This window comes from Camelina sativa, chromosome 15 (genome assembly GCF_000633955.1).
Source record: "Camelina sativa cultivar DH55 chromosome 15, Cs, whole genome shotgun sequence".
Taxonomy (NCBI): Eukaryota; Viridiplantae; Streptophyta; class Magnoliopsida; order Brassicales; family Brassicaceae; genus Camelina; species Camelina sativa.
The window spans coordinates 6793527-6818004 of NC_025699.1; the positions used below are offsets into that span (position 1 = coordinate 6793527).

General features: G+C 38.0%; 5 protein-coding genes and 1 pseudogene across 5 annotated transcripts; all 6 read left to right on the top strand.

The window, feature by feature from the left end:
* Nucleotides 107–2072, top strand: LOC104745738 (cytochrome P450 72A13-like). Its single transcript, XM_010467055.2, has 5 exons — nucleotides 107–426; nucleotides 518–735; nucleotides 822–1069; nucleotides 1196–1565; nucleotides 1647–2072. Exons 1-5 carry the CDS (start codon nucleotides 150–152, stop codon nucleotides 2070–2072), a joined length of 1539 nt encoding a protein of 512 aa, XP_010465357.1. The 5' UTR covers nucleotides 107–149.
* LOC104745743 (cytochrome P450 72A13-like) lies at nucleotides 4109–6348 on the top strand. Its single transcript, XM_010467064.2, has 5 exons — nucleotides 4109–4575; nucleotides 4678–4895; nucleotides 4983–5233; nucleotides 5354–5723; nucleotides 5804–6348. Exons 1-5 carry the CDS (start codon nucleotides 4299–4301, stop codon nucleotides 6227–6229), a joined length of 1542 nt encoding a protein of 513 aa, XP_010465366.1. The 5' UTR covers nucleotides 4109–4298; the 3' UTR covers nucleotides 6230–6348.
* LOC104745742 lies at nucleotides 10448–13403 on the top strand. The gene is made up of 4 exons (XM_010467062.2): nucleotides 10448–10702; nucleotides 11198–11263; nucleotides 12346–12401; nucleotides 12960–13403. Exons 2-4 carry the CDS (start codon nucleotides 11202–11204, stop codon nucleotides 13310–13312), a joined length of 471 nt encoding a protein of 156 aa, XP_010465364.1. The 5' UTR covers nucleotides 10448–10702; nucleotides 11198–11201; the 3' UTR covers nucleotides 13313–13403.
* On the top strand, nucleotides 13959–16221 carry LOC104745741 (cytochrome P450 72A13-like). The gene is made up of 5 exons (XM_010467059.2): nucleotides 13959–14367; nucleotides 14520–14737; nucleotides 14825–15075; nucleotides 15172–15541; nucleotides 15629–16221. Exons 1-5 carry the CDS (start codon nucleotides 14091–14093, stop codon nucleotides 16052–16054), a joined length of 1542 nt encoding a protein of 513 aa, XP_010465361.1. The 5' UTR covers nucleotides 13959–14090; the 3' UTR covers nucleotides 16055–16221.
* LOC104745740 (cytochrome P450 72A15) lies at nucleotides 17203–19363 on the top strand. The gene is made up of 5 exons (XM_010467058.1): nucleotides 17203–17591; nucleotides 17691–17908; nucleotides 18001–18248; nucleotides 18359–18728; nucleotides 18806–19363. The coding sequence occupies exons 1-5, from the start codon at nucleotides 17315–17317 to the stop codon at nucleotides 19229–19231; spliced, it is 1539 nt and encodes a 512-aa protein (XP_010465360.1). The 5' UTR covers nucleotides 17203–17314; the 3' UTR covers nucleotides 19232–19363.
* LOC104745739 overlaps nucleotides 20975–24478 on the top strand; it is a 26345-nt pseudogene continuing 22841 nt past the window's right edge.

The following is a 24478-nucleotide window of genomic DNA, read 5'->3' on the forward strand; positions in this document are numbered from 1 at the left end:
GTGTCTTAGACCACTATGCATGAATTTGTATTTACGACATCAAGGATGATGTCACCACAACACATCCATATTTTCTGCAAATTTATCAACCTATATATTCCGAGAATTTTAGTAAATTATCTACCCTCTCTCTCTCTCTGGTAGAGAAAATGGAGATTTCAGTTGCATCGGTAACAATTTCAGTAGCTATAGTTGTTGTGTCGTTGTGGGTATGGAGAACTTTACAATGGGTTTGGTTTAAACCAAAGATGCTTGAGAGTTACCTGAGAAGACAAGGTCTTGCCGGAACTCGGTACACGCCTCTTGTCGGCGATTTGAAGAGGAATGCCAATATGTTGGCCGAGGCAAGATCAAAACCCATCAAACTAACGGATGATACAAGACCACGTATCGTGCCTTTTCCCTTGCACATGCTCAAGACTCACGGTATGCTTCCTGGTTCGCTTCTTAATTCCTTTCTGTTTGGAACTTTTGTAGAAAAGGTTTCAACTTTTGCATCTCTATGTGGCTTAAACAGGGAGAACTTTCTTTACATGGCTTGGACCCATACCAACCATCACCATAATGGATCCTGAGCTAATTAAGGAAGTGTTCAACAAAGTTTATGATTTCCAGAAGGCGCATACGTTCCCTTTGGGCAGATTAATAGTGCCTGGACTCGTTAGTTATGATGGTGATAAATGGACAAAACACAGAAGAATTATCAACCCAGCTTTCCACCTTGAGAAGATCAAGGTTTAAAATCTATATCTTCCGTAGTCTTTATGTATGTATGTCTATTTGGCTCTGACCCAATTTGTGCCTTATGCTTCTATGTATAGAATATGGTACCTGCGTTCCATCAGAGCTGCAGCGAAACTGTTGGCGAGTGGGACAAGTTAGTGTCGAATAAAGGGTCTTCCTGTGAGGTGGATGTTTGGCCTTGGCTTCTGAGTATGACTGCAGATGTGATCTCTCGTACTGCTTTTGGTAGCAGCTACAAAGAAGGACAGAGGATATTTGAGCTCCAAGCAGAACTATCACAACTCATCATACAAGCTGTTCAGAAAGCTTTCATTCCTGGATACAGGTAATGAGAAACCTCCACTTGTCTGGTTTTCATACAAGGCCTTTAGTCTAGAGCTTGAGTAGTGCTGCAATCTATAGGAGATTTTCAACCATGTTGTGTCATATTCTCTATGTCTGGTTCGTGTAGTTATCTACCTACAAAGGGTAACAGAAGGATGAACGCAACAGCTAGAGAAATGAAAGTTATACTGAGAGGGATCATTGACAAAAGGTTAAGGGGAAGAGAAGGTGGGGAAGTACCAAGTGACGATTTGCTTGGTATTCTTCTTGAATCGAACTTGGGACAAACGAAAGGAAATGGAATGAGTACTGAGGAACTGATGGAGGAGTGCAAGTTGTTCTATTTCGCGGGGCAAGAGACTACATCAGTACTTCTGGTTTGGACAATGGTTCTGTTAAGCCAACACCAAGACTGGCAGGCTCGTGCTCGAGAAGAAGTGAAGCAAGTCTTTGGCGATAAAGAACCTGATGCAGAAGGCCTCAACCAACTCAAAGTTGTAAGTAAACCGAACCAAAAACCTTTAGGTGACTGTTGCAGTGTTGTAATGATTTATGATGAATGATATGATCCGTTGCAGATGACAACAATATTATACGAAGTCCTCAGGCTATATCCTCCACCATGCCAGCTGACCCGAACCATAAACAAAGAGATGAAACTAGGCGACATGACATTACCAAGCGGTGTTCAGATCAGTCTACCCGTTCTGCTAATCCAACGCGATACAGAGCTGTGGGGGCACGATGCAGGGGAGTTCAAGCCAGAGAGATTCAAAGACGGTCTCTCAAAGGCAACAAAAGGACAAGTCTCCTTCTTAGCTTTCGCGTGGGGACCAAGGTTTTGCATAGGCCAGAACTATGCAATGCTTGAGGCAAAGATGGCAATGGCTTTGATTCTACAGAAATTCTCCTTTGAGCTCTCCCCTTCATATGTTCATGCGCCAGACACAGTCCTCACCACTCACCCACAGTTCGGTGCTCCACTTATCTTGCACAAGCTCTAATCATATAACCCCCATTTCCTTGTGTTACTTTCGGCTAAAGGTTCTGCACGATGGCGCTATTTTTAGACAGACGATGACGTTTCTCTCTAGTTTTTATTTTTTTAAACGGCACAAAACTACAAATGGTTATCTTAGAAATATTACAAAATAAATAATGAATTTCAGAATTAAATATTAAATTTAAACTGTTTGAAATAAACTTTAATCAACTATGCAATAAAAATAATTAAATAATGAATTACAATAACTTATAACATAATTTTAATATATAAAATATATTGTTTAAATATGAAATATTAACAAAATTTTCCAAGTAGTTTTACACAAGCTTGTAACTGTACATGCATAAATACAATTGCATTTTTGTAGTTTAAACTTATTATCAGTTCATTTTTTTATAGTTGTACTTTTGATATTATGTAATTAAAGTACATTTACTATACTTACACGTCAAAATATTTGTTAAAGTACTTTATTTGCGGTGACTATTTACAAAGTAGTAATAAATAGGAATGTTAAAATGGGTAAACCTATCACATTAAACTCATTTCATTTAAACTCATCAAAATTAGTGCTGTGTCTGTATTTTATAGGATTTTAACCATAGTTTTTACGCTTGTTTTGAGTCTTTTGTTAGGTCCAAGTGTGCTTTTAGAGTCTTTTTAGTCTTTTGTGAGTCTCTACAGGTTCTAGGTCATTTTGGAAGGAAACTGAGTGTTTTGGGTATGAAAACAAGCATCTGGAGCTAAAGTTGGTTGAAGACCGATTGGACTAGCAAGCAGATGGAGCAAACGCAGAAAAGCATCCGAGATCGGCTGATCCGCATTTGAGATCAACTAGTCCTGTACCCGAAGCAAGTTTTCCTTGTATGTTTAAAACTGACTTTTAGAGTTTTATTTTACTATAGCACGAGGCTCGGCCTCTAGAAAGATAACATTTATTCTACGCAGCTTTTGAGTTACTTGAAAGAAACATAGGTGAGCAAGGTGGACCTTAACCAACGGAAGTTGAAGTTGAGGCACCTTGTGAACAAATCAAACTTGAACATTAATGTTTGCTTGTTTAGCTAGATTCAAACGGAAGTTTAGGGTCTAGTTATTTTTTTGCATAGTTAGTTAACACTGCGGAAGTAGGTTAGCTTTGTAATTGTGATTTGAGTTCAAGAACGGTTCTTAATGCATTCCAATCTATCATCTAAATTTGTGATTGTAATCCCCTAACTGATTTCCTACGCCCAATACCTCTCCTTGATTTCAAAACCTTTATTTTATTTTCTGTTTTAATCGGTTACTTGAAGCATAAACTTTCTCATTGCTTTAGCTATATTTGATCTATACAATTTCAAAGTGCATCGTTTGGTCTCTATGGATTCGATCCTAAAGTGTTATGACGACACCACTAGATCGTAGTTAAGTGCACATTAAATTTTAATTAACCTTTGATCAATTAGATATAAATCCATTTAAACTCATATATATATATTTAAAATTCATTTTCTTTTTTCGATAGGACCATTTGAAACTCATTTAACTATACCCATTTAATAGCATACAACGTTGTTGTTTTGCTTGTATTTTTATTTTTTTTACACCTATAAACTAAGTTGTACTAGACTACTAGTTTGGACGTAGTTGCCATGTTGTAATGACATTGATTCTACTGAGATTCTCTTTCGAACTTTCTCCTTCCGCCTTACACCGGCGTCGTCACCAATCACCCACAATTCGGTGCTCATCTTATCCCTTTTGCACAAACTATAATCCTATAACCCCTTTTGTTGTTGTCAAATTAGGAAACAAATTCCAAGTTAATAATACGGAATCCCAATAATACAAAACAAAACTTAAACTTTTTTTCGTTTTTATTAAGTGAAGTCAGAATTTGTGTCTTACAGATTAAGTAAAACCCAAATATTTGTTGTATTAACAAAACAAGATATTTCCAAGAGTCCAAAAAGAAGATACATGGACCAATATATATCTTCCTCTTTTTGTCGCTTTTCACACAAAGTCCAAATTTGCTTCTTCCCTCTTCGCGATCTCTTGATTGTGAGGCTCTCAATTATTCACTACGCATTAGTTTGTATTTACGACATCAGGGATGATGTCACCACCGCATTAGTTTGTATTTACGACATTAGTTTGTATTTCCTACGAAATTATAAACCTTTACATTCCGAGAATTTTAGTAAATTATCTCTCTCTCTCTCTCTCTCTGGTAGAGAAAATGGAGATTTCAGTGGCTTCGGTAACAGTTTCAGTAGCTGTAGTTGTTGTGTCGTGGTGGGTATGGAGAGCATTAAAGTGGGTTTGGTTTAAACCAAAGATGCTTGAGAGTTACTTGAGAAGACAAGGTCTTGCCGGAACTCATTACACGCCTCTCGTCGGCGATTTGAAGAGAAATTTCAGTATGTTGGCTGAGGCAAGATCCAAACCCATCAAGCTAACGGATGATATCACACCACGTGTTGTGCCTTATCCCTTGCACATACTCAGGACTCACGGTATGCTTCTTAATTGGCATCTTGATTCCTCTCTGTGTAGAACTGATGTAGAGTATCTAGAAAAGGCTTCAACTTTTGTATCTCTATGTGGCTCTGAAACAGGGAGAACTTTCTTTACATGGTTTGGACCCGTACCAGTCGTCACCATAATGGATCCTGAGCTAATCAAGGAAGTTTTCAACAAAGTTAATGATTTCCCAAAGGCGCATGCGTTCCCTTTGGGAAGAATTATAGCGGCTGGACTCGTTAGTTATGATGGTGATAAATGGGCAAAACACAGAAGAATCATCAACCCGGCTTTCCACCTTGAGAAGATCAAGGTTTCAAAGCTATCATTTTTTTCCAGGTCTAATTGCTTTATGTATGTATGTCCATTTGGCTCTGATGCCTTCTGCTTCTATGTGTAGAATATGGTACCTGCCTTCCACCAGAGTTGCAGCGAGGTTGTTGGCCAATGGGACAAGTTAGTGTTGGATAAAGAAGGGTTGTCCTGTGAGATGGATGTTTGGCCTTGGCTTGTGAGTATGACTGCAGATGTGATCTCCCGTACTGCTTTTGGCAGCAGCTACAAAGAAGGACAGAGGATTTTTGAGCTCCAAGCAGAACTAGCAACGCTCATCATACAAGCTTTTCGGAAAGCTTTCATCCCTGGATACAAGTAATGAGAAACCTCAACTTTGTCTGGTTTTAATACAAAGGCCTTTTAGTTTAGGGCTTGAGTAGTGCTGCAATATCTATAGGAGATTCTGAACCATGTCGTATCATGTTTTCTATGTAGTTATCTCCCTACAAAGGGTAATAGAAGGATGAAAGCAGCAGCTAGAGAAGTCAAAGTTATACTGGGAGGGATCGTTAACAAAAGGTTAAGGGCAAGAGAAGCTGGGGACGCACCAAGTGACGATTTGCTGGGTATACTTCTTGAATCGAATTTGGGTCAAACGAAAGGAAATGGAATGACTACCGAGGAACTGATGGAGGAGTGCAAGTTGTTCTATTTCGCCGGGCAAGAGACCACAACAGTACTTCTGGTTTGGACAATGATTCTGTTAAGCCAACACAAAGACTGGCAGTCTCGTGCACGAGAAGAAGTGAAGCAAGTCTTTGGCGATAAAGAACCTGACACAGAAGGCCTTAACCAGCTCAAAGTTGTAAGTAACCCGACCCAAAAAAACTTTCATGAGACTTGAGTGTTTTGATGATTTAAGCTGAATGATTTGATCCCTCGCAGATGACAATGATACTATACGAAGTCCTAAGACTATATCCTCCAGTAACACAGCTGACCCGAGCCATACACAAAGAGATGAAGCTAGGAGACATGACATTACCAAGCGGTGTTCAGATCAGTCTACCCATTCTGCTAGTCCAACACGACACGGAGCTGTGGGGAAACGACGCAGCAGAGTTCAAGCCAGAGAGATTCAAAGACGGTGTCTCAAAGGCAACAAAAAACCAAGTCTCCTTCTTTCCATTTGCGTGGGGACCGAGGATATGCATAGGACAGAACTTTGCAATGCTTGAAGCAAAGATGGCAATGGCATTGATACTACAGAAGTTTTCCTTTGAGCTCTCTCCTTCATATGTTCACGCGCCTCACACAGTCATCACCATTCACCCACAGTTCGGTGCTCCTCTTATCTTGCACAAGCTCTAATCTTATAACCCCATTTCCTTGTATTGCTGTCAAATAAACTTCCATACACGGATCATAGATATGATTACACATAATACAAAACACAGAATCTTTTTCTAAGCCAAAACTCGTGTCTCACAGACCCTTCTGCGCAGTGACTCTCACTGAAACAAATCTCAGTTGTCAATTTACAACCCAAATATGAAGAAGATTATTCAAAATTATAAACCTTTTTGAGCATCCGTTCTTCATCAATGACTCCTCTCTTCCGATTTCTAATCAGCAGCGGCAATGATTTTATCTGGAGCAATCAAAACAGTGCTCCCACCAAATATGAAACAGAGTACCAAATTCTATACATAGACGGTATTCTCCAAATCGATCACTTCAGAAAACCCAAGTATGAAGAATCCCCCAAGGCTCGACTCCTCTAAACCCTCAAACCTCGAGATACCCTAATTACATATAAATCGCGAATTCGACCGTCGGCTAAAGGTTCTGCACGACGACGGCGCCCACCTGACCCAACCCTTATCTGATCAGCATTAAATATTAAATTGAAATTGTTTTAAATAAATTTTAATCAACTTCAACTTCAACTATGAAATAAAAATAGACAAAAAATGAATTATAACATAATTTAAAGGCGTCGCAGGTTGTTAAAGGAGACTTCGTCTCGCTGGTTAATGGTTTTTTCAAGGAGGGAGTGTTTGATAGAGGTTTAAATACTACGTACATTTGTCTCATTTCGTAGGTGGTAAAGTCAACCCGGATGACGGAGCTGCACCCAATTAGTTTATGTAATGTGGGGTATAAAATTATTTCTAAGATCATGTATCAACGGTTTAAGAAAATTTTACCAGAGCTTATTTCGGAAACTCAATCGGCTTATGTTTCTGGCCGTCTCATTTCAGATAACATTCTGATTGTTCAGGAAATGTTCCACGGTTTACGGACTAATCCATCATGTAAAGGGAAGTTTATGGCAATAAAAACATATATGAGCAAGGCATGTGACCGGATGGAGTAGGGGTTTATTGAACAGTTACTCTACAAAATGGGTTTTTGATGCAAGATGGACTGGATGGATTATGTTTTGTGTTAGCTCGGTTGAGTACAAAGTTCTTCTGAATGGTCAACCTAATGGTTTGATTATTCCGGAAAGGGGTTTACGACAGGAGGATCCTCTATCTCATTATCTGTTTATTTTATGCACGAAAGTTTTAATTGCCAATATCCAGAAAGCAGAGGAGAATAAATTAATTACAGGGATCAAGGTGGCGAATCAATGCCCGCCAATCACACATCTTTTATTTGCGGATGATAGTTTATTCTTTTGTAAGGTCGCCAAAGAACAATGTGAGGTCATTTTGAGTATTTTACGGAAATATGAGGCTGCCTCGGGTCAGCAAATAAATTTTGCAAAATCTTCTATTCAGTTTGATCATAAGGTTGCGGAAGATACAAAAACGGAGATCCAAGGGATTCTTGACATAAAAAATCTGGGTGGCATGGGCTCGTACCTAGGGTTGCCTGAGAGTTTAGGAGGGTCTAAAACAAAGGTCTTTTCGTTTGTCCGGGAAAGACTGCAGGGACGCACGACTGGTTGGTCGGCGAAACTGCTTTCTAAAGGGGGAAAGGAGGTGATGATCAAATCTATCGCTATTGCGGTCCCGACGTTTGTGATTCTTGTTTTCGGCTACCAAAGACAATTACATCCAAACTCACCAGTGCTGTGGCGAATTTTTGGTGGAGTACGGATGGTAGGACGGGTGGTATGCATTGGTTAGCTTGGGAGAAACTATGCAGTAGCAAACAACTGGGCGGATTAGGATTTTGGAATGTTGATGATTTTAATTCGGCTTTGTTGGCAAAACAACTATGGAGGCTAATTGATTATCCTGATTCTTTGTTTGCAAGGGTTTTTAAAGGTAGGTATTATAGGAATTCATATCCCATGGAACCGATTCGTTCTTACTCTCCCTCTTACGGGTGGAGGAGTATTGTTTCAGCTCGCTCTCTGGTACATAAAGGACTTATTAAAAGGGTTGGATCTGGAGAGTCCATTTCTATATGGGCTGACCCCTGTATACCAGCTCAATCTCCGAGACCAGCTCTCAGTAAGGGCCCGTTTAAGGACCCTTCTCTTAAAATTTCATACTTAATTGATTGCCAGACAAATTCGTGGCGGCTGGATGTGCTTTCTGAGCACTTTGATCCAGTTGATGTTGCGTTGATAGGAGCTTTACCTTTAGGTAGTTGTCCAAAGGAGGATTCTCTTGGTTGGCATTTTACGAAGAATGGGAGGTATACGGTTAAATCTGGTTATCATGCGACACATATGACGATCTCCGGGCCTTTTAAGGCACTTGGTGACGGGCCAGAGATAACCTCTCTCCTAGCTAGTGTTTGGAAGGTTCGTTTCCCACCAAAACTCCACCACTTTATGTGGCAAGCTTTGTCTCGGTGTATTCCGGTTTCACGAAACTTGTAGCGGCGTGGTATCGCGTGTGATTTGGGCTGTTCACGTTGTGGTGCGGAGGAGGAAACAGTTAATCAGTTTTGTTTCTCTGTCCACCAACGCGTCAGGTGTGGGCTTTATCTCAGGTACCGGTAGGTTCACATTGTTTTCCGGTGGAGTCTGTTTATGCTAATATGGATCATTTCTTGGATCCCAAAAGCCCGGGATCCCATGTGTCAGCTTTCTCGTAGATTTTGTGGTATTTATGGAAAGCGCGTAATGCAAAGGTTTTTGAAAATATCACGGAGCGGCCAGAGGAGGTTGTTCGGGTAGCTGAAGGTGAGGCTTTGTCCTGGCACCAGGCTCAGGAGGAGGGTGAAGATGTGGTTTCAACTGTCTAGACAACGGTGGCTGACTCTCGTTTACGGGGGCCAAACACTTCCCTTCCCATGTTCTTCTCAGGCTATCGTTGTTTCGTTGATGGCTCTTGGAAGTTAGGAGATCTTTTCGCAGGAGCCGGATGGTTTTGTACCCAGTCTCAGGATTCGAAGCCAAGCAGGGGAGCAACTAACTTTCGACGAAGTCTTACCCCCTTACACGCTGAAGTCGAAGCTTTCATTTGGGCGATGCGTTGCATGATCGGACATGATTACCGTGATGTGGCGTTCTACTCAGACTGCGCTGATTTGGTGAAGATGGTGTCTTCGCCACACGACTGGCCGGCGTTTTCGACGTATCTTGATGATATCAAGATGGATAGGGAGGAGTTTTCTTCTTTTTCCTTATCTTTTATTCTTAGAAATGTAAATGTAAAAGCGGATCTTCTGGCACGCTATGCGCGCACATCTCCGCATAATATTTTGTATGTAAACAATTTCCCTTCGTATTGGTTCATCTGAGCTAATCTTTTGTTGACAGAAAAAAAACATAATTTAAAAATAAATCATGTGTTCATAAAATATTCTAAAAAATATGAGATATTAACAAAGTTTTCAAGTAGTTTTACTCACGCATTTGTATTTTTTAGTTTAAACTTATTATCAGTAGTACCTTAATTATAGTTGTACTTATGTAATTTAAAGTACATTTACTATACTTACTTACACATCAAAATATTTGTTAAAATATTTTATTTGTTTGTTTCACATAATAGTGTAGTGACTATTTACAAAGTAATCATAGAGGTATAAGAAGGTAGTTAAAGTAAAAGTATGACAATAATATAGTTACTGTTTGTTCAAAAAAAAATGACAATAAGATAGTTACTAATATAGATTTATATAATTTAAATTTCAATAGCAACAATATGATTGATGTAGTTATTATAAAGAAAATGAATAGCATACAACATTGTTTTACTTGTAGTATATTTTGTTTTTTTTATTACACCTATAAACTAAGTTGTAATAGTTGGACGTAGTTGTCATGTTGTAGACAAAAGATGGCAATGACATTGATTCTACTAAGATTCTCTTTCGAACTTTCTCCTTCCACCTTACATCGACGTCGTCACCATTCACCCACAATTTGGTGCTCATCTTATTCTGCACAAGTTTTAGAGCAAGTCCATTAGAGGGATTTAGCAAGGTCTCTTATTTTTATGGGATAAAAAAAAATCAAAACTGATAAAAAAACATAAAAATTGTCTTTTATTTAGTAAGTTTTAACACTAACTCTTGTTGGATACGTGTAGACATATGATTGGTTTTATTTTTGATATAAAAAACAATTTTTTTGTTTCTTTCCCTTCTTTCTCTTTCTTCTTCCCATCTCTTTCACGATACCGTTCCTTCACTCCCCAAATTCTCATATTTGCTCTAACCAATCTCCGTTCTTTGCTCTTTTTCTTTAAACAATCTTCAATTGGAGGTGATGATTAAGCAATCAGAACAACACATAAGAGGTTCTGATCTATGGACGAGTTTGGATATGGAACTGTTGACTCGTTGAGAGTCTTCTCCACCAAATCGAAGCGTTTCCTCCACTGCTTTTGGAGAATTTGGAGACTTTGATGAATTAAACTCCATCTGATGGTAATTTAATGTTTCTATTTGTTTGAATTCTTGTCATATAACGATTTAGATATTAGGGTTTTGGATTTTCGAAAATTAGGGTTCTTCAATATCTCTGTTTATTTGTGTTCGTAGGCATGATTTTAACTAGGATTAACGAAATTAGCCATGAATGAAGATGAATTTAGGCATAAATTCTATGTTTCCATTGATCTTGTCCATTGGTTGATTCATACTTTGTGTCGAGTGTGGCTATTAGATAGGATGTTGTATTGTCTGAGTTTAACCTTGAATTGATGAACCTAGTCTTGAAAACATTTCAATTTTTGCTTCCATCAGATGATTTGTTTGGCAAAAGATCAAGTATGTAAAATTTGACTTATTTAACATGTCGTTTGATCTTGAATGTGATTTAATTGTTTCCTTTAAGCTCATTTCACTTCTACTATGTTTGTATTTGATGAATTTGTTTCAAATTTGCGCATGAATATGATCTTTGCTCTATTTTATTTTGAGGTTAATGGAGGAAGTTCAGCAGATGGAATGGGATCGAATGTGCTACATTCCCACCATTGAAGAAAGGTTATTCATCGTCCTCTCTTGTATTAATTTTTTTTCAGATTAGGTAAGCGTTGAGTGTTGAGTTGATTGATTTTGTGTTTGTTGGTTGTGATAAATGTTTGTTAGATGATTCTAAGACGTGTCTACATCATACTTAATGTACAATGCTTAGTGAATATGGTGTGTTCAATGCTACGTTGGTTTAGTGTAGGTAAACTCTTTATTTTGACATTGATTACTAACAACAACACATCACAAACTCTTCTCATTTATTATTCAATTTTGTGTCCTTTGTATGAATCTGGTTTGTGTCTTTTGTGTCACGAATCTGTTTTGTGTTTTTTTGTATCATGAATCAGTTTCTGTTCATGAATCGATCTTGATATGTTTTTGTGTTTTTCCTTTTTAAGAATTTTAATTTAACGATTCTTGTTTGCATTGATTTTGGTCGTTGATGTTTAACTTTGTTGTACTTCTTTGTTTTCCTTTATGAAATGCTATAGTTTCTCATTTTTATAAATTTAATATATTTAAACATCCAAACTATTTATGTTTTACTTAAAATATTTTTATTAAAGAATAAGAACCCCAATAACAGCTTCACCATTGGAGGAGCAAAATTTTAATTACTCTTTTAGAAGTTATTATTTTTAAAAAGTACATAATAAAATATTTAAAAAATTTAAGAGGCTCAAAATAGTATTCTCCTAATGGAGATGCCCTTAATTCTCTATAAAACCTTTTTGTTGTTGTCAATTAGGAAACAAATTCTAGATCACAAAAAACAAAACAAAACAAATCTCACCAAATCACAACCTAGAATTTCTTTTTTAAAACAAAAAAAAAACTAACAATTCCATCAAAATATCATAAAATCTCACATAAATCTCTCAAAATCTAAAATTTTCTAAATTCCACAAAATCTTCTAAAATCCTCAATTCAATCTAAAATTTGACTTATTTAACATGTCGTTTGATCTTGAATGTGATTTAATGTTTCCTTTAAGCTTATACCACTTCTACTATGTTTGTATTTGATGAATTTGTTTCAAATTTGCGCATGAATGTGATCTTTGCTCTGTTTTATTTTGAGGTTAATGGAGGAAGTTCAGCAGATGGAATGGGATCGAATATGCTACCTTCCCACCATTGAAGAAAGGTAATTCATTGTCCTCTCTTGTATTGAATATTTTTCAGATAGGTAAGCGTTGAGTGTTGAGTTGATTGAGTTTGTGTTTGTTGGTTGTGATAAATGCTTGTTAGATGATGCTAAGGAGTGTCTACATCATACTTAATGTACAATGCTTAGTGAATATGATGTGTTCAATGCTTGGTTGGTTTAGTGTAGGTAAACTCTTTATTTTGACACTGTTACTAACAACAACACATCACAAACTCTTCTCATTCATTATCTAGTTTTGTGTCCTTTGTATGAATCTGTTTTGTGTCTTTTGTGTCACGAATCTGTTTTGTGTTTTTTTGTATCATGAATCAGTTTCTGTTCATGAATCGATCTTGATATGTTTTTGTGTTTTTCCTTTTTAAGAATTTTAAATTAACGATTCTTGTTTGCATTGATTTTGGTTGTTGATGTTTAACTTTGTTGTTGTACTTCATTGTTTTCCTTTATGAAATGCTATAGTTTCTCATTTTTATAAATATAATATATTTAAACATCCAAACTATTGATTTTGGTTGTTGACGTTACTTTTGGGAGCGCGATGTCTGAGACGAAGCTTTTCACCCCTTCACTCGGAGTTACTTGCTTTGATCTGGGCTATGGAATCCCTCATGGCGGCTGGTGTTGATTGTAAAAATTATGAGACAGACTGTGCAGAGCTAATTGCGATTGTGCAATCTCTAGAAGAGTGGCCCGCCTTCTCCAATATATTGGATGATTTCAGCCTTCTCCGATCCTCCTTCCCTTCTTTTACTCTTACCAAGATTCCGCGATCGTCTAACGAGAGGGCAGATTGTCTTGCTCGTTCTTCAAGAACTTTAGTTTCAGAATTATCTTTTGTAAACTTCTATCCTCCGGCTTGGGTAACCAATCTTGGAGTTATTTTCTAATTCTTAATGTTTGGTTGACAAAAAAAAAACATCCAAACTATTTATGTTTTACTTAAAATATTTTTATTAAAGAATAAGATCTTCAATAACAGCTTCATCATTGGAGGAGCAAAATTTTAATTACTCTTTTAGAAGTTCTTATTTTTAAAAAGTACATAATAAAATATTTAAAAAATTTAAGAGGCTCAAAATAATATTGTACCAATGGAGATGCCCTTAATTCTCTATAAACTCTTTTTGTTGTTGTCAATTAGGAAACAAATTCCAGATCACAAAAAAAAAAAACAAAACAAAACACCCTAGAATTCCTTTTTTTTTTTTACAATCCCCTAGAATTCCTTTTTTAAAACATAGAATTCCACAAAAAAATTTACTTTTTCTCAAACAGAAAAAAAAACTAACAATTCCTTTGGGCAGACTAACAATTCCATCAAAATATCATAAAATCTCACATAAATCTCTTAAAATCCAAAATTTTTTAAATTCCACAATTCAATACACTCCCTAATTTTTTTTATTAAGTGAAGTAAGATTTTGTGTCTTACAGATAAAAAAACCCAAATATTTGTTGTATTGACAAAACAAAATATTTTCTAGGGTAATATACATAGACCTATATATTTCTTCCCTCTTGGCGATCTCTTGACTGTGAGGCTCTCAATTATTCACTAGTCACTACGCATTAATTTGTATTTGTCACTACACCACATCCTATATATTCCGAGAATTTTAGTAAATTATCTACCCTCTCTCTCTCTCTCTCTCTCTCGTAGAGAAAATGGAGATTTCAGTTGCATCGGTAACAGTTTCAGTAGCTCTAGTTGTTGTGTCGTTGTGGGTATGGAGAACTTTAAACTGGGTTTGGTTTAAACCAAAGATGCTTGAGAGTTACTTGAGGAGACAGGGTCTTGCCGGAACTCCTTACACGCCTCTCGTCGGCGATGTGAAGAGGAATTCCAGCATGTTGGCTGAGGCAAGATCCAAACCCATCCAACTAACGGATGATATCACACCACGTGTTGTGCCTTTTCACTTGCACATGCTTAAGACTCACGGTATGCTTCCTGCTCGGCATCTCTTGATTCTTTATTTCTTCTCTGTTTACAACAGAAAAGGTTTCAACTTTTTTTTTTTTTTTTTTTTTTTTTTTGGTATCAATGTGAAGTAAAAGGTTTCAACTTTTTGTATCTCCATGTGGCTGAAACAGGGAGAACTTTCTTTACATGGCTTGGACCCATACCAACCGTCACCATAATGGATCCTGAGCTAATCAAGGAAGTGTTCAACAATGTTAATGATTTCCAAAAGGCACATTCGAACCCTTTGGGCAGACTTATAGCGACTGGACTCGTTAGTTATGATGGTGATAAATGGGCAAAACACCGAAGAATTATCAACCCGGCTTTCCACCTTGAGAAGATCAAGGTTTCAAAGCTATCATTTTTTTCCAGGTCTGATTCCTTTATGTATGTATGTCCATTTGGCTCTGATACCTTCTTCTTCTATGTGTAGAATATGGTACCTGCCTTTCACCAGAGTTGCAGTGAGGTTGTTGGCCAATGGGACAAGTTAGTGTTGGATAAAGAAGGGTTGTCCTGTGAGATGGATGTTTGGCCTTGGCTTGTGAGTCTGACTGCAGATGTGATCTCCCGTACTGCTTTTGGCAGCAGCTACAAAGAAGGTCAGAGGATTTTTGAGCTCCAAGCAGAACTAGCAAGGCTTCTCATACAAAATTTTCGGAAAGCTTTCATCCCTGGTTACAAGTAATGGGAAACCTCAACTTGTCTAGTTTTAATACAAAGGCCTTTTAGTTATCTTTAGGAGATTTTGAACCATGTTGTGTCATGTTTTCGATGTAGTTATCTCCCTACAAAGGGTAATAGAAGGATGAAAGCAGCAGCTAGAGAAATCAAAGTTATAATGGGAGGGATCGTTAACAGAAGGTTAAGGGCAAGAGAAGCTGGGGACGCACCAAGTGACGATTTGTTGGGTATACTTCTTGAATCGAATTTGGGGCAAGAGAAAGGAAATGGAATGAGTACCGAGGAACTGATGGAGGAGTGCAAGCTGTTCTATTTCGCCGGGCAAGAGACTACAACAGTACTTCTGGTTTGGACAATGGTTCTGTTAAGCCAACACCAAGACTGGCAGGCTCGTGCACGTGAAGAAGTGAAGCAAGTCTTTGGCGCTAAGGAACCTGACACAGAAGGTCTCAACCAGCTGAAAGTTGTAAGTAAAACCAAATCACAAACCTTTTTAAGTGAATCTTTCTGAGTGTTTAGATGATTTAAAGCTGAATGATTTGATCCTTCACAGATGACAATGATACTATACGAGGTCCTAAGGCTATATCCTCCAGTAACACAGCTGACCCGAGCCATACACAAAGAGATGAAGCTAGGCGACATGACATTACCAAGCGGTGTTCAGATCAGTCTACCCATTCTGCTAGTCCAACGGGACACGGAGCTATGGGGAAACGACGCAGGGGAGTTCAAGCCAGAGAGATTCAAAGACGGTGTCTCAAAGGCAACAAAAAACCAAGTCTCCTTCTTTCCTTTCGCGTGGGGACCGAGGATATGCATAGGCCAGAACTTTGCAATGCTTGAAGCAAAGATGGCAATGGCTTTGATACTACAGAAGTTTTCATTTGAGCTCTCTCCTTCATATGTTCACGCGCCTCACACAGTCATCACCATTCACCCACAGTTCGGTGCTCCTCTTATCTTGCACAAGCTCTAATCTTATAACCCCATTATGTTGCTGTCAAATTAAAATTTCCACACACAGATGATACGAGTCCACATTATACACACACAAAATAACAGAGTCTTTTTCATGTATTGGAGTCCACATTATACACACACAACGATTTTATCATCAATCAAAACAGGTCGATTACGTCGTGATTTCGCTTCCTCAACAATGCTCCCACCAAATCTTACAGTCTCTTTAAAAAATTGAAACAGAGTACCATATTCTATACACAGAGACAATATTCTCCAAATCGATAACTTTTTTTTTCCTTTTCTAAAACGCTGTCGTTTGCTTTTATCCATTCTTATCAACTATTTGTGTAAATTCATAATATGCTGTGGAAAAAAATGATGCAATAGCTAAATGCCATGAGTTAATTCATCAAATAGTTTAAAGAAAATTTGTTGTATCCATGGGAAATGATTTTTGTAATTGTTTTCAGACATCTTTTTTTGTTTTGTAAAGAAATCACACCTCGATAAAAAAAATTTCCGCAAAAAAAGAAAAGAAGAAATGAGTCAAATGATTTCGAGATATTTTGTTTTCCAACGTTGTGGTAAAGGAAAAGAAGAGTTAAAACGCGTGGAAGGTAATGATTGACGTAGAAACGTCAAAAAAGCTGAAGACGTTCATAACCTGGCCACCACTCAAGTCATGACCAAAATAGTTTAGTTATTCATCTTCTTTTTTCGGTAAAAACAGTTCTTCATCTTGTTGTCCTTTTAACATCAACTCCAATTTTGTTTCTGACTACTTCGTGGCATGTGACTGTGAAGCATGTGAACCTCCAAGTGAAGTAAAAGATGAAAAATACACCACCGCATTAAACTGTCCGAAACATATTCCAAGAATAATATTTAACCTTTATATTCCGAGAATTTAGCAACTTAATAATCTACGTCCTCTTCTCTCTTTGGTAAATGACAAAAGAAACGTCACAAAGTTGAAGACGCTCGTCTCTTGCCCGCCACTAATGCGTTATACGACTATGAGTTAGCTATGAGTTATGACCACACAGAAGTCCAAATTGTTTCTCGCGCCTTCGTGGCATGTGACTGTGTGACGCAACCAAGTAAAGCAAAATATATCAATTAGTCACTATAAGATAATTGTCCGAACACACAAGACATCAGGGGTGATGTCATCACTCACATACATATCTTCTCCCACAATTTTCAACCTTTATATCCCAACAATTAGCAAATTCTCTACCCCTCTGTCTATCTCTCTTCTTCGGAAGAAAAAATGGAGATATCAGTTGCATCGGTAACTATTTCAGTAGCTGTAGTTGTTATGTCATGGTTGGTATGGAGAGCTTTACTGTGGGTTTGGTTTAAACCAAAGATGCTTGAGAGTTACCTGAGAAGACAAGGCCTTCCCGGAACTTCTTACACGCCTCTCGTCGGCGATGTGAAGAGGAATTTTAGCATGTTGACAGAGGCAAGATCAAAACCCATCAAACTAACGGATGATACAAGACCACGTCTCGTGCCTCATCCCTTACAAATGCTCAAGACTCACGGTAGGTATCCTTTTGATTCTTCTCTGTTTAGAACTGTTGCAGAGTATCTGATCTTGAAAAGATTCCAACTTTTGTATCTTTTATGTGGGGTTGGAACAGGAAGGACTTACTTTTCATGGTTTGGACCTGTACCAATCATCACTATAATGGATCCTGAGCAAATCAAGGAAGTGTTCAACAAAGTTTATGATTTCCAAAAGCCGCATACATTCCCTTTGGCCACACTGATAGCTAAAGGACTCGCTAATTATGATGGTGATAAATGGGCAAAACACCGGAGAATCATCAACCCGGCTTTCCACCTTGAGAAGATCAAGGTTTATAGTCACCTAGAATCAAGTTATTTAGAAAACTGTAAATGTTTGTATGTTCATTTGGCTCAAACCCAACTTTGTGCTTCTATGTTTAGAATATGGTACCTGCGTTCCACCAGAGTTGCAGCGAGGTTGTTGGCGAATGGGAGAAGTTAGTCTCGGATAAAGGGTCATCATGTGAGGTAGACGTTTGGCCTGGGCTTGTGAGTATGACTGCAGATGTGATCTCTCGTACAGCTTTTGGCAGTAGCTACAAAGAAGGACAGAGGATCTTTGAGCTCCAAGCAGAACTAGCACAGCTCATCATTCAAGCTTTTCGGAAAGCAATCATCCCTGGATTCAGGTAATCACAAGGACTTCATAACTTGACTCTTGATCTTTTAGTTCTGCAATCTGTTAAAGACATGAAGAACCATGCTTTCATAATCTTTGTGAACCAATTTTTGTGTGTAGTTATCTCCCAACAAAAGGTAACAGAAGGATGAAAGCAAAAGCAAGAGAAATCCAAGTTATACTGAGAGGGATCGTTAACAAAAGGTTAAGAGCGAGAGAAGCTGGCGAAGCACCAAGTGACGATTTGCTGGGTATACTTCTTGAATCGAATTTGGGGCAAACGAAAGGAAATGGAATGAGTACTGAGGATCTGATGGAGGAGTGCAAGTTGTTCTATTTCGCGGGGCAAGAGACTACATCAGTACTTCTGGTCTGGACAATGGTTCTGTTAAGCCAACACAAAGACTGGCAGGCTCGTGCACGAGAAGAAGTGAAGCAAGTTTTTGGCGATAAAGAACCTGATGCAGAAGGTCTCAACCAGCTCAAAGTTGTAAGTAAAAACCAAATCATAAACCTTTTCTAAGTGACTTTTGCTGTGTTTTTGATGAATGATTTGATCCCTCGCAGATGACGATGATATTATACGAGGTCCTAAGGCTATATCCACCAGTAACTCAGCTGACCCGAGCCATTCACAAAGAGATAAAGCTAGGAGACCTAACACTACCAGGCGGTGTTCAGATCAGTCTACCAATTCTACTAGTCCAACGGGACACAGAGCTGTGGGGAAACGATGCAGGGGAGTTCAAGCCAGAGAGATTCAAAGACGGTCTCTCAAAGGCAACAAAGAGCCAAGTCTCATTCTTTCCTTTTGCATGGGGACCGAGGATATGCATAGGCCAGAACTTTGCAATGCTTGAGGCAAAGATGGCAATGGCTTTGATTCTACAGAAGTTTTCCTTTGAGCTTTCTCCTTCATATCTTCACGCGCCTTACACAATCATCACCATTCACCCACAGTTTGGTGCTCAGCTTATCCTCCACAAGCTCTAAAATCATACTACCCCTTTTCGTTTTTTGTCAAATAAGCTTGTTTGTTATACACAGATGAAACGAGTTAGATCACAGAATACACAAAACTGAAATCTTTTTAATATATTCAAGTCAGAACTCTCATAACTCGTAGTGATTCTCATTCTCACTTGAACAAATCTGTGTTGTGAAACTAGAACCCCCAAATATATAAAGGAACGAAATTTAAGACTCGCCCACTATTTAAACTTCATCATTCAACGACTACTTCCTCTAATCAGGTACAGCACGTAACCAAATATGCAAAATACCAATCTAAAACAGTGTTGTAATCGGAAGAATCTGAGATATCCCCAAAATCATATCTTCCTACGGTTCGACTCACTAAACCCCTGACCTAGGGAAACCTTAGTGTCAGAGAGATCAACGGCGAGAGCTTTGGAGCATCTCTGTTCTTCATTAACAACTCCTCTCTTCCGATATCATCCATCATTCCATTTTCCATGGAAAATAAAATATCTTGTAATTTGGTTGAAGACATTTAATGACACTTCGATAAAATCTTTATCATCAAAGAAAAAAAAAGAAGAAAAAATGAGTCACATGACTTGGAAATATTTTGTTTTCTGACGAGTAAAACCCGTGGAATGGTACGAATCGACGTAGAAACCAAATTATTTCTTCATCTTGTTGTCCTTTTTAACACAAGTGCAATTTTGTTTCTTACTGCTTCCGTTGTATGCATGTGACTGTAAACTGTGTGAACCTCCAAGTAAAATATCAAAAATGGTCACCCACAGCATAATATAATATCAAGTATTTAAACTTAGATTCCGATATTTTTTTAGCAACTTACGTACCTCTTTCTTCTGTAGATGGTGTTGGTCAATGACAATGAAAACGTTTAAGACGTTCAACTCTTAGACTCTTACCCGCCACTGATGAGTTAGCTTGTTTTGACCACACAGAACAAATTGCTTCTTGCCCCTAAGTAGCATGTGACAGTGAGGCACCAAATACCAAATAAAGCAAAAAATCTCAGTTAACTAGTAATACATATATATCTTCTCCACAATATTCAACCTTTATATATATCTCAACAATTTTTCCAAATTCTCTACCTCTCTTTCTCTCTCTCTTCTCTGGAAGAAAAAATGGAGATATCAGTTGCTTTGGTAACAATTTCAGTAGCTGTCGTTGTTACATCATCGTTGGTATGGAGAACTTTACAACGGGTTTGGTTTAAACCAAAGATGCTTGAGAGTTACCTGAGAAGACAAGGTCTTTCCGGAACTCCTTACACTCCTCTCGTCGGCGATATGAAGAGGAATAATAGCATGTTGGCCGAGGCAAGATCAAAGCCCATCAAACTAATGGATGATACAAGACCACGTATCGTGCCTTATCCTTTTCACATGCTCAAGACTCACGGTATGCTTGGTTCTTCTTTGTTTAGAACTGTTTTAGATTAGGTTTCAACTTTTCCATCTCTATGTGGCTGAAACAGGGAGAACTTTCTTTACATGGCTTGGACCCATACCAACCATCACTATAATGGATCCTGAGCAAATCAAAGAAGTGTTCAACAATGTTTACGAATTCCAGAAGCCGCATACTTTCCATTTGAGTAAATTATTAGTGACTGGACTCCTTAGTTATGATGGTGATAAATGGAAAAAACACAGAAAAATTATCAATCCGGCTTTCCACTTTGAGAAGATCAAGGTTTTAAAAAACGCTAAATCTTCTATGTTATATTACTTTATGTATGTGTGTCTATTTGGCTCTGACCCAATTTGTGCCTTCTGCTTCTATGTATAGAATATGGTACCTGCGTTCCACCAGAGCTGCAGCGAAATTGTTGGCGAGTGGGAAAAGTTAGTGTCTAATAAAGGGTCGTCCTGTGAGGTGGATGTTTGGCCTTGGCTTGTGAGTATGACTGCAGATGTGATCTCCCGTACTGCTTTTGGCAGCAGCTACAAAGAAGGGCATAGGATATTTGAGCTCCAAGCAGAACTAGCACAGCTCATCTTACAAGCTTTTCGAAAAGATTTCATCCCTGGATACCGGTAATGAGAAACCCAACTTGTATGGTTTTAATACAAGGCCATTTATTTGTGTCATATTCTCTATGTCGTCTGTTGGTGTAGTTATCTCCCTACAAAAGTCAACAGAAGGATAAAAGCATCAACTAGGGAAATCCAAGTTATACTTGAAAGTGTATGTGTTGACTGAGTTTTATAAGCTGTCTGAAACATGTCATGGGATTGCTACTAAACCAGGATGTCATACAACATTGTGATATATGAGACAACAAGATAGAATTATCACAGATGTCTCATAGATGGTGTGAAGACAATGAGCAGAACTAACAAAGTTGTTGAGGCACTACCTGACACAATTGCAGTAAGAACATATGTGAAGTTCCAAAGTAGTACATGAAGTTATACAGGAAGCCGAACTGTGTGAGTACTTTGAAGAGTTGAAATAAAGAAGTTTGGGGACAACTTGGACAAGCCAAGAGGGTCAGATACAACAGAGATGGTATCAAACGTCTGAAACAGTTCTTGTACTAGTTCCGAGAATAATACAGGAAGTAGTACAAGAAGCTGAGTTGAAGAGTTTGAGTACAAAGGCTTGGGGTCGACTTGGACAAGCCAAGTGGCGGCTGCTGAGCTGGATGAACATCTTGAATGGAAGATTCAAGATGGGATCATGGAGAGAAACTTTCCTATTTGTTGTATAATAGGAAATTCCTATTTGTTGTATAATAGGAAAATTGTCAATCCTAGTGATTGTGCAATTGTTAATCTCCCAATTCCTATTTGTTGTATAATAGGAAAGTTGTCAACCCTAGGGGTTGGGCAATGGATATAAATACCAAGAGGGCGCTTCATGAAGACTTGCGCGCTTCAAGGTATTCTCAAGAGATGCACACAAGATGTGTGGTGTCGCCCCATCAATAAGATAGAGAGATCTTTTGATGGTTTATTCATCTAGAAAAGAATGATAGGCATAGTAGTGCTTGTATCATATGCAGTTGTAATTGCTATCTTGTTCTAGTGAATTTGTTCTGGACTAGGTCCCGGGGATGTAGGAAAAACCGAACCCTGTTAACAAAGCTTGCGTTATTTACTTTATGCTCATACATACACAAAGTCGATCCTAACTAGACTTAGCCACAAATATGCGTTTTCAATTGGTATCAGAGCGGTGCTCGATAGAGATATATTCTTGTTTCGGGTGTGATCCTGGATTTGTGGCTAGACAAGAAGAATGAGAAGTGAGATCTGTGTTTATGCGTATGCTATGTGAAATTTGAAGAAACGAAGCAAAAGAGAGATACGGTAAGTTAGGGCTATGATGAAAGTTGAAGACGTATCAAGTTCAAAAGAAGATTGAGAATCATCGCTTCTTTTGCTGTCAAAAGAAGGAGGAGTTTGAATGAAGAGGATTTCGTATGGTTTTATGAATCATGATATTTAAAGTCTTGTGTAAATTTTTTTTTTAAAAACAAGGGAATAACATTGACAGCACATGATCTTGCTACCACGAGAGAGGAACGAAGGCGTAAGAAGTCGTTAAGTATGAAGCAAGATGCGTGAAGAAGCTCCAGTACGAGAGATGTCAGATTTTAGAAAAAGAAATCTTTTTGGTTGTTTGTTTTTTTCAAAGCCCAAAAATCAGAATCAATTGGGAATAAAGCTCTACATATATCTTGGGTTTGCAAAGAGACGTCAGCGGACTGGATAAATAGTGGTCAATCAGAATTGTAAAGCAAGATTTCTATCATGAGTTAGAGGAAGAAATCAAAAGTTGAATAGAGAAGAGAAGCTCATAAAATCAGAGGGTGCTTGATTCAGATATATGCTTTGATGCAACTAACAATAGCTGGAGCTACAACTGATTCTAGTGACACGAAGATAAGGATAAGGTCTCAACTCTCAAAGAATTCACAAACCCTGAAGGAAGAAGCAAGAGGTCGATTTTGAAGCACAAGCATAGAACGTGAATAGGTTTTATTTTGTGATGGTGAAATTTGCCCGTGAAATAGAGTAAGCAATTCGGGAATTCGTCTCAAGCCTTAGTGGGATTCTCGGGTACAAATCTGAAACTAAGGAGGAACTTCGATTGTCAGTATCTATGTCAGATGAAAGAGGCGAATCTAGTCTTGGTGAAGAGATGAGCTTTGTCGGTCTCGTGTCGAAGATGTGTGATGTGATGGGTCTATTTCAAAACTTGGTTAAGCTTGAGATTAGTAGCTGGGCAAATTTTCGTTGGGTTGATTACAAATTACAATAGTAACTAAGCATGGTTTGGTTTCTGATTCGAAAGAGTTTTGGATAAAGACGTCACTAGAGAGCGTATGTTTGTGAATCGTGATTGACTGATTGCTCACAAAGAAGAGAAGTTGCGCACAAGAGCTTATGCAATCAAAAGTATTGACTGTTTCGGCTGTTAAATTGAGTTTTTCCTTACAGATTTTAGGTTTCGAATTGAAAAAGCTGCTAGGTCGAAAGTGAAAATTGTTAGCATAAGAACAATTTTGGGTCTGAGTACACAAAGAAGGTGGTTCTATTATCCGGAAAGAAGCTTCAAGGCAGAGACAATGAGATGGGTCACATGAAAGAAGCTTTAGAAAATTCAGGGGTTCAGATCTAAGAATAAAAGGAAAAGAAGAGTAACTTGTGTTTCTTGTTGCGAATATTTCAGTTGGTTTATTTTTGAGGAAGAATCAATAGTGATTCAAGTGGAAAGGTTAGAGTGCTCTCTTTGTCCAGGATGGAGAAGAAAGTTGAGCTTCATAGAAAGAGCTTCGTGAGAAGAAAATAAAGAGCTTGTTCGTATTCTTGTTCAAACCAAAGGGAGTTTAGTTCTTGATGCAGCTTACAATGGTTCATGCCATGAGAAAGACAGATGAATCTCAAAGATGAGCATATATATATCTAGAAAACGGTTCTTAAAGATAATGCTGGTAGTTGCAGAGAAATCAAAGAATGATGAAAAGAAGGTTGCAGGTTTTGTTGATGTATGAAATCAACGATATAAATAATACGAGTATTTGTGTGGGAATAAATCGGATCTGGTCCTTTATTTAACGTAGAATTCAATAAGGGTTTACAGAAATGACAATTAAAGAGCTAACGCAATTAATCCGAAAATAATAGCTATTCTCTCTCTAATTGCCCAAAAAAGTCGATCCCCTGACATGACAATGACATCAAGTATTTATAGTGGGACCTTGACCTAGGGTTTCTTCTGTCTTCG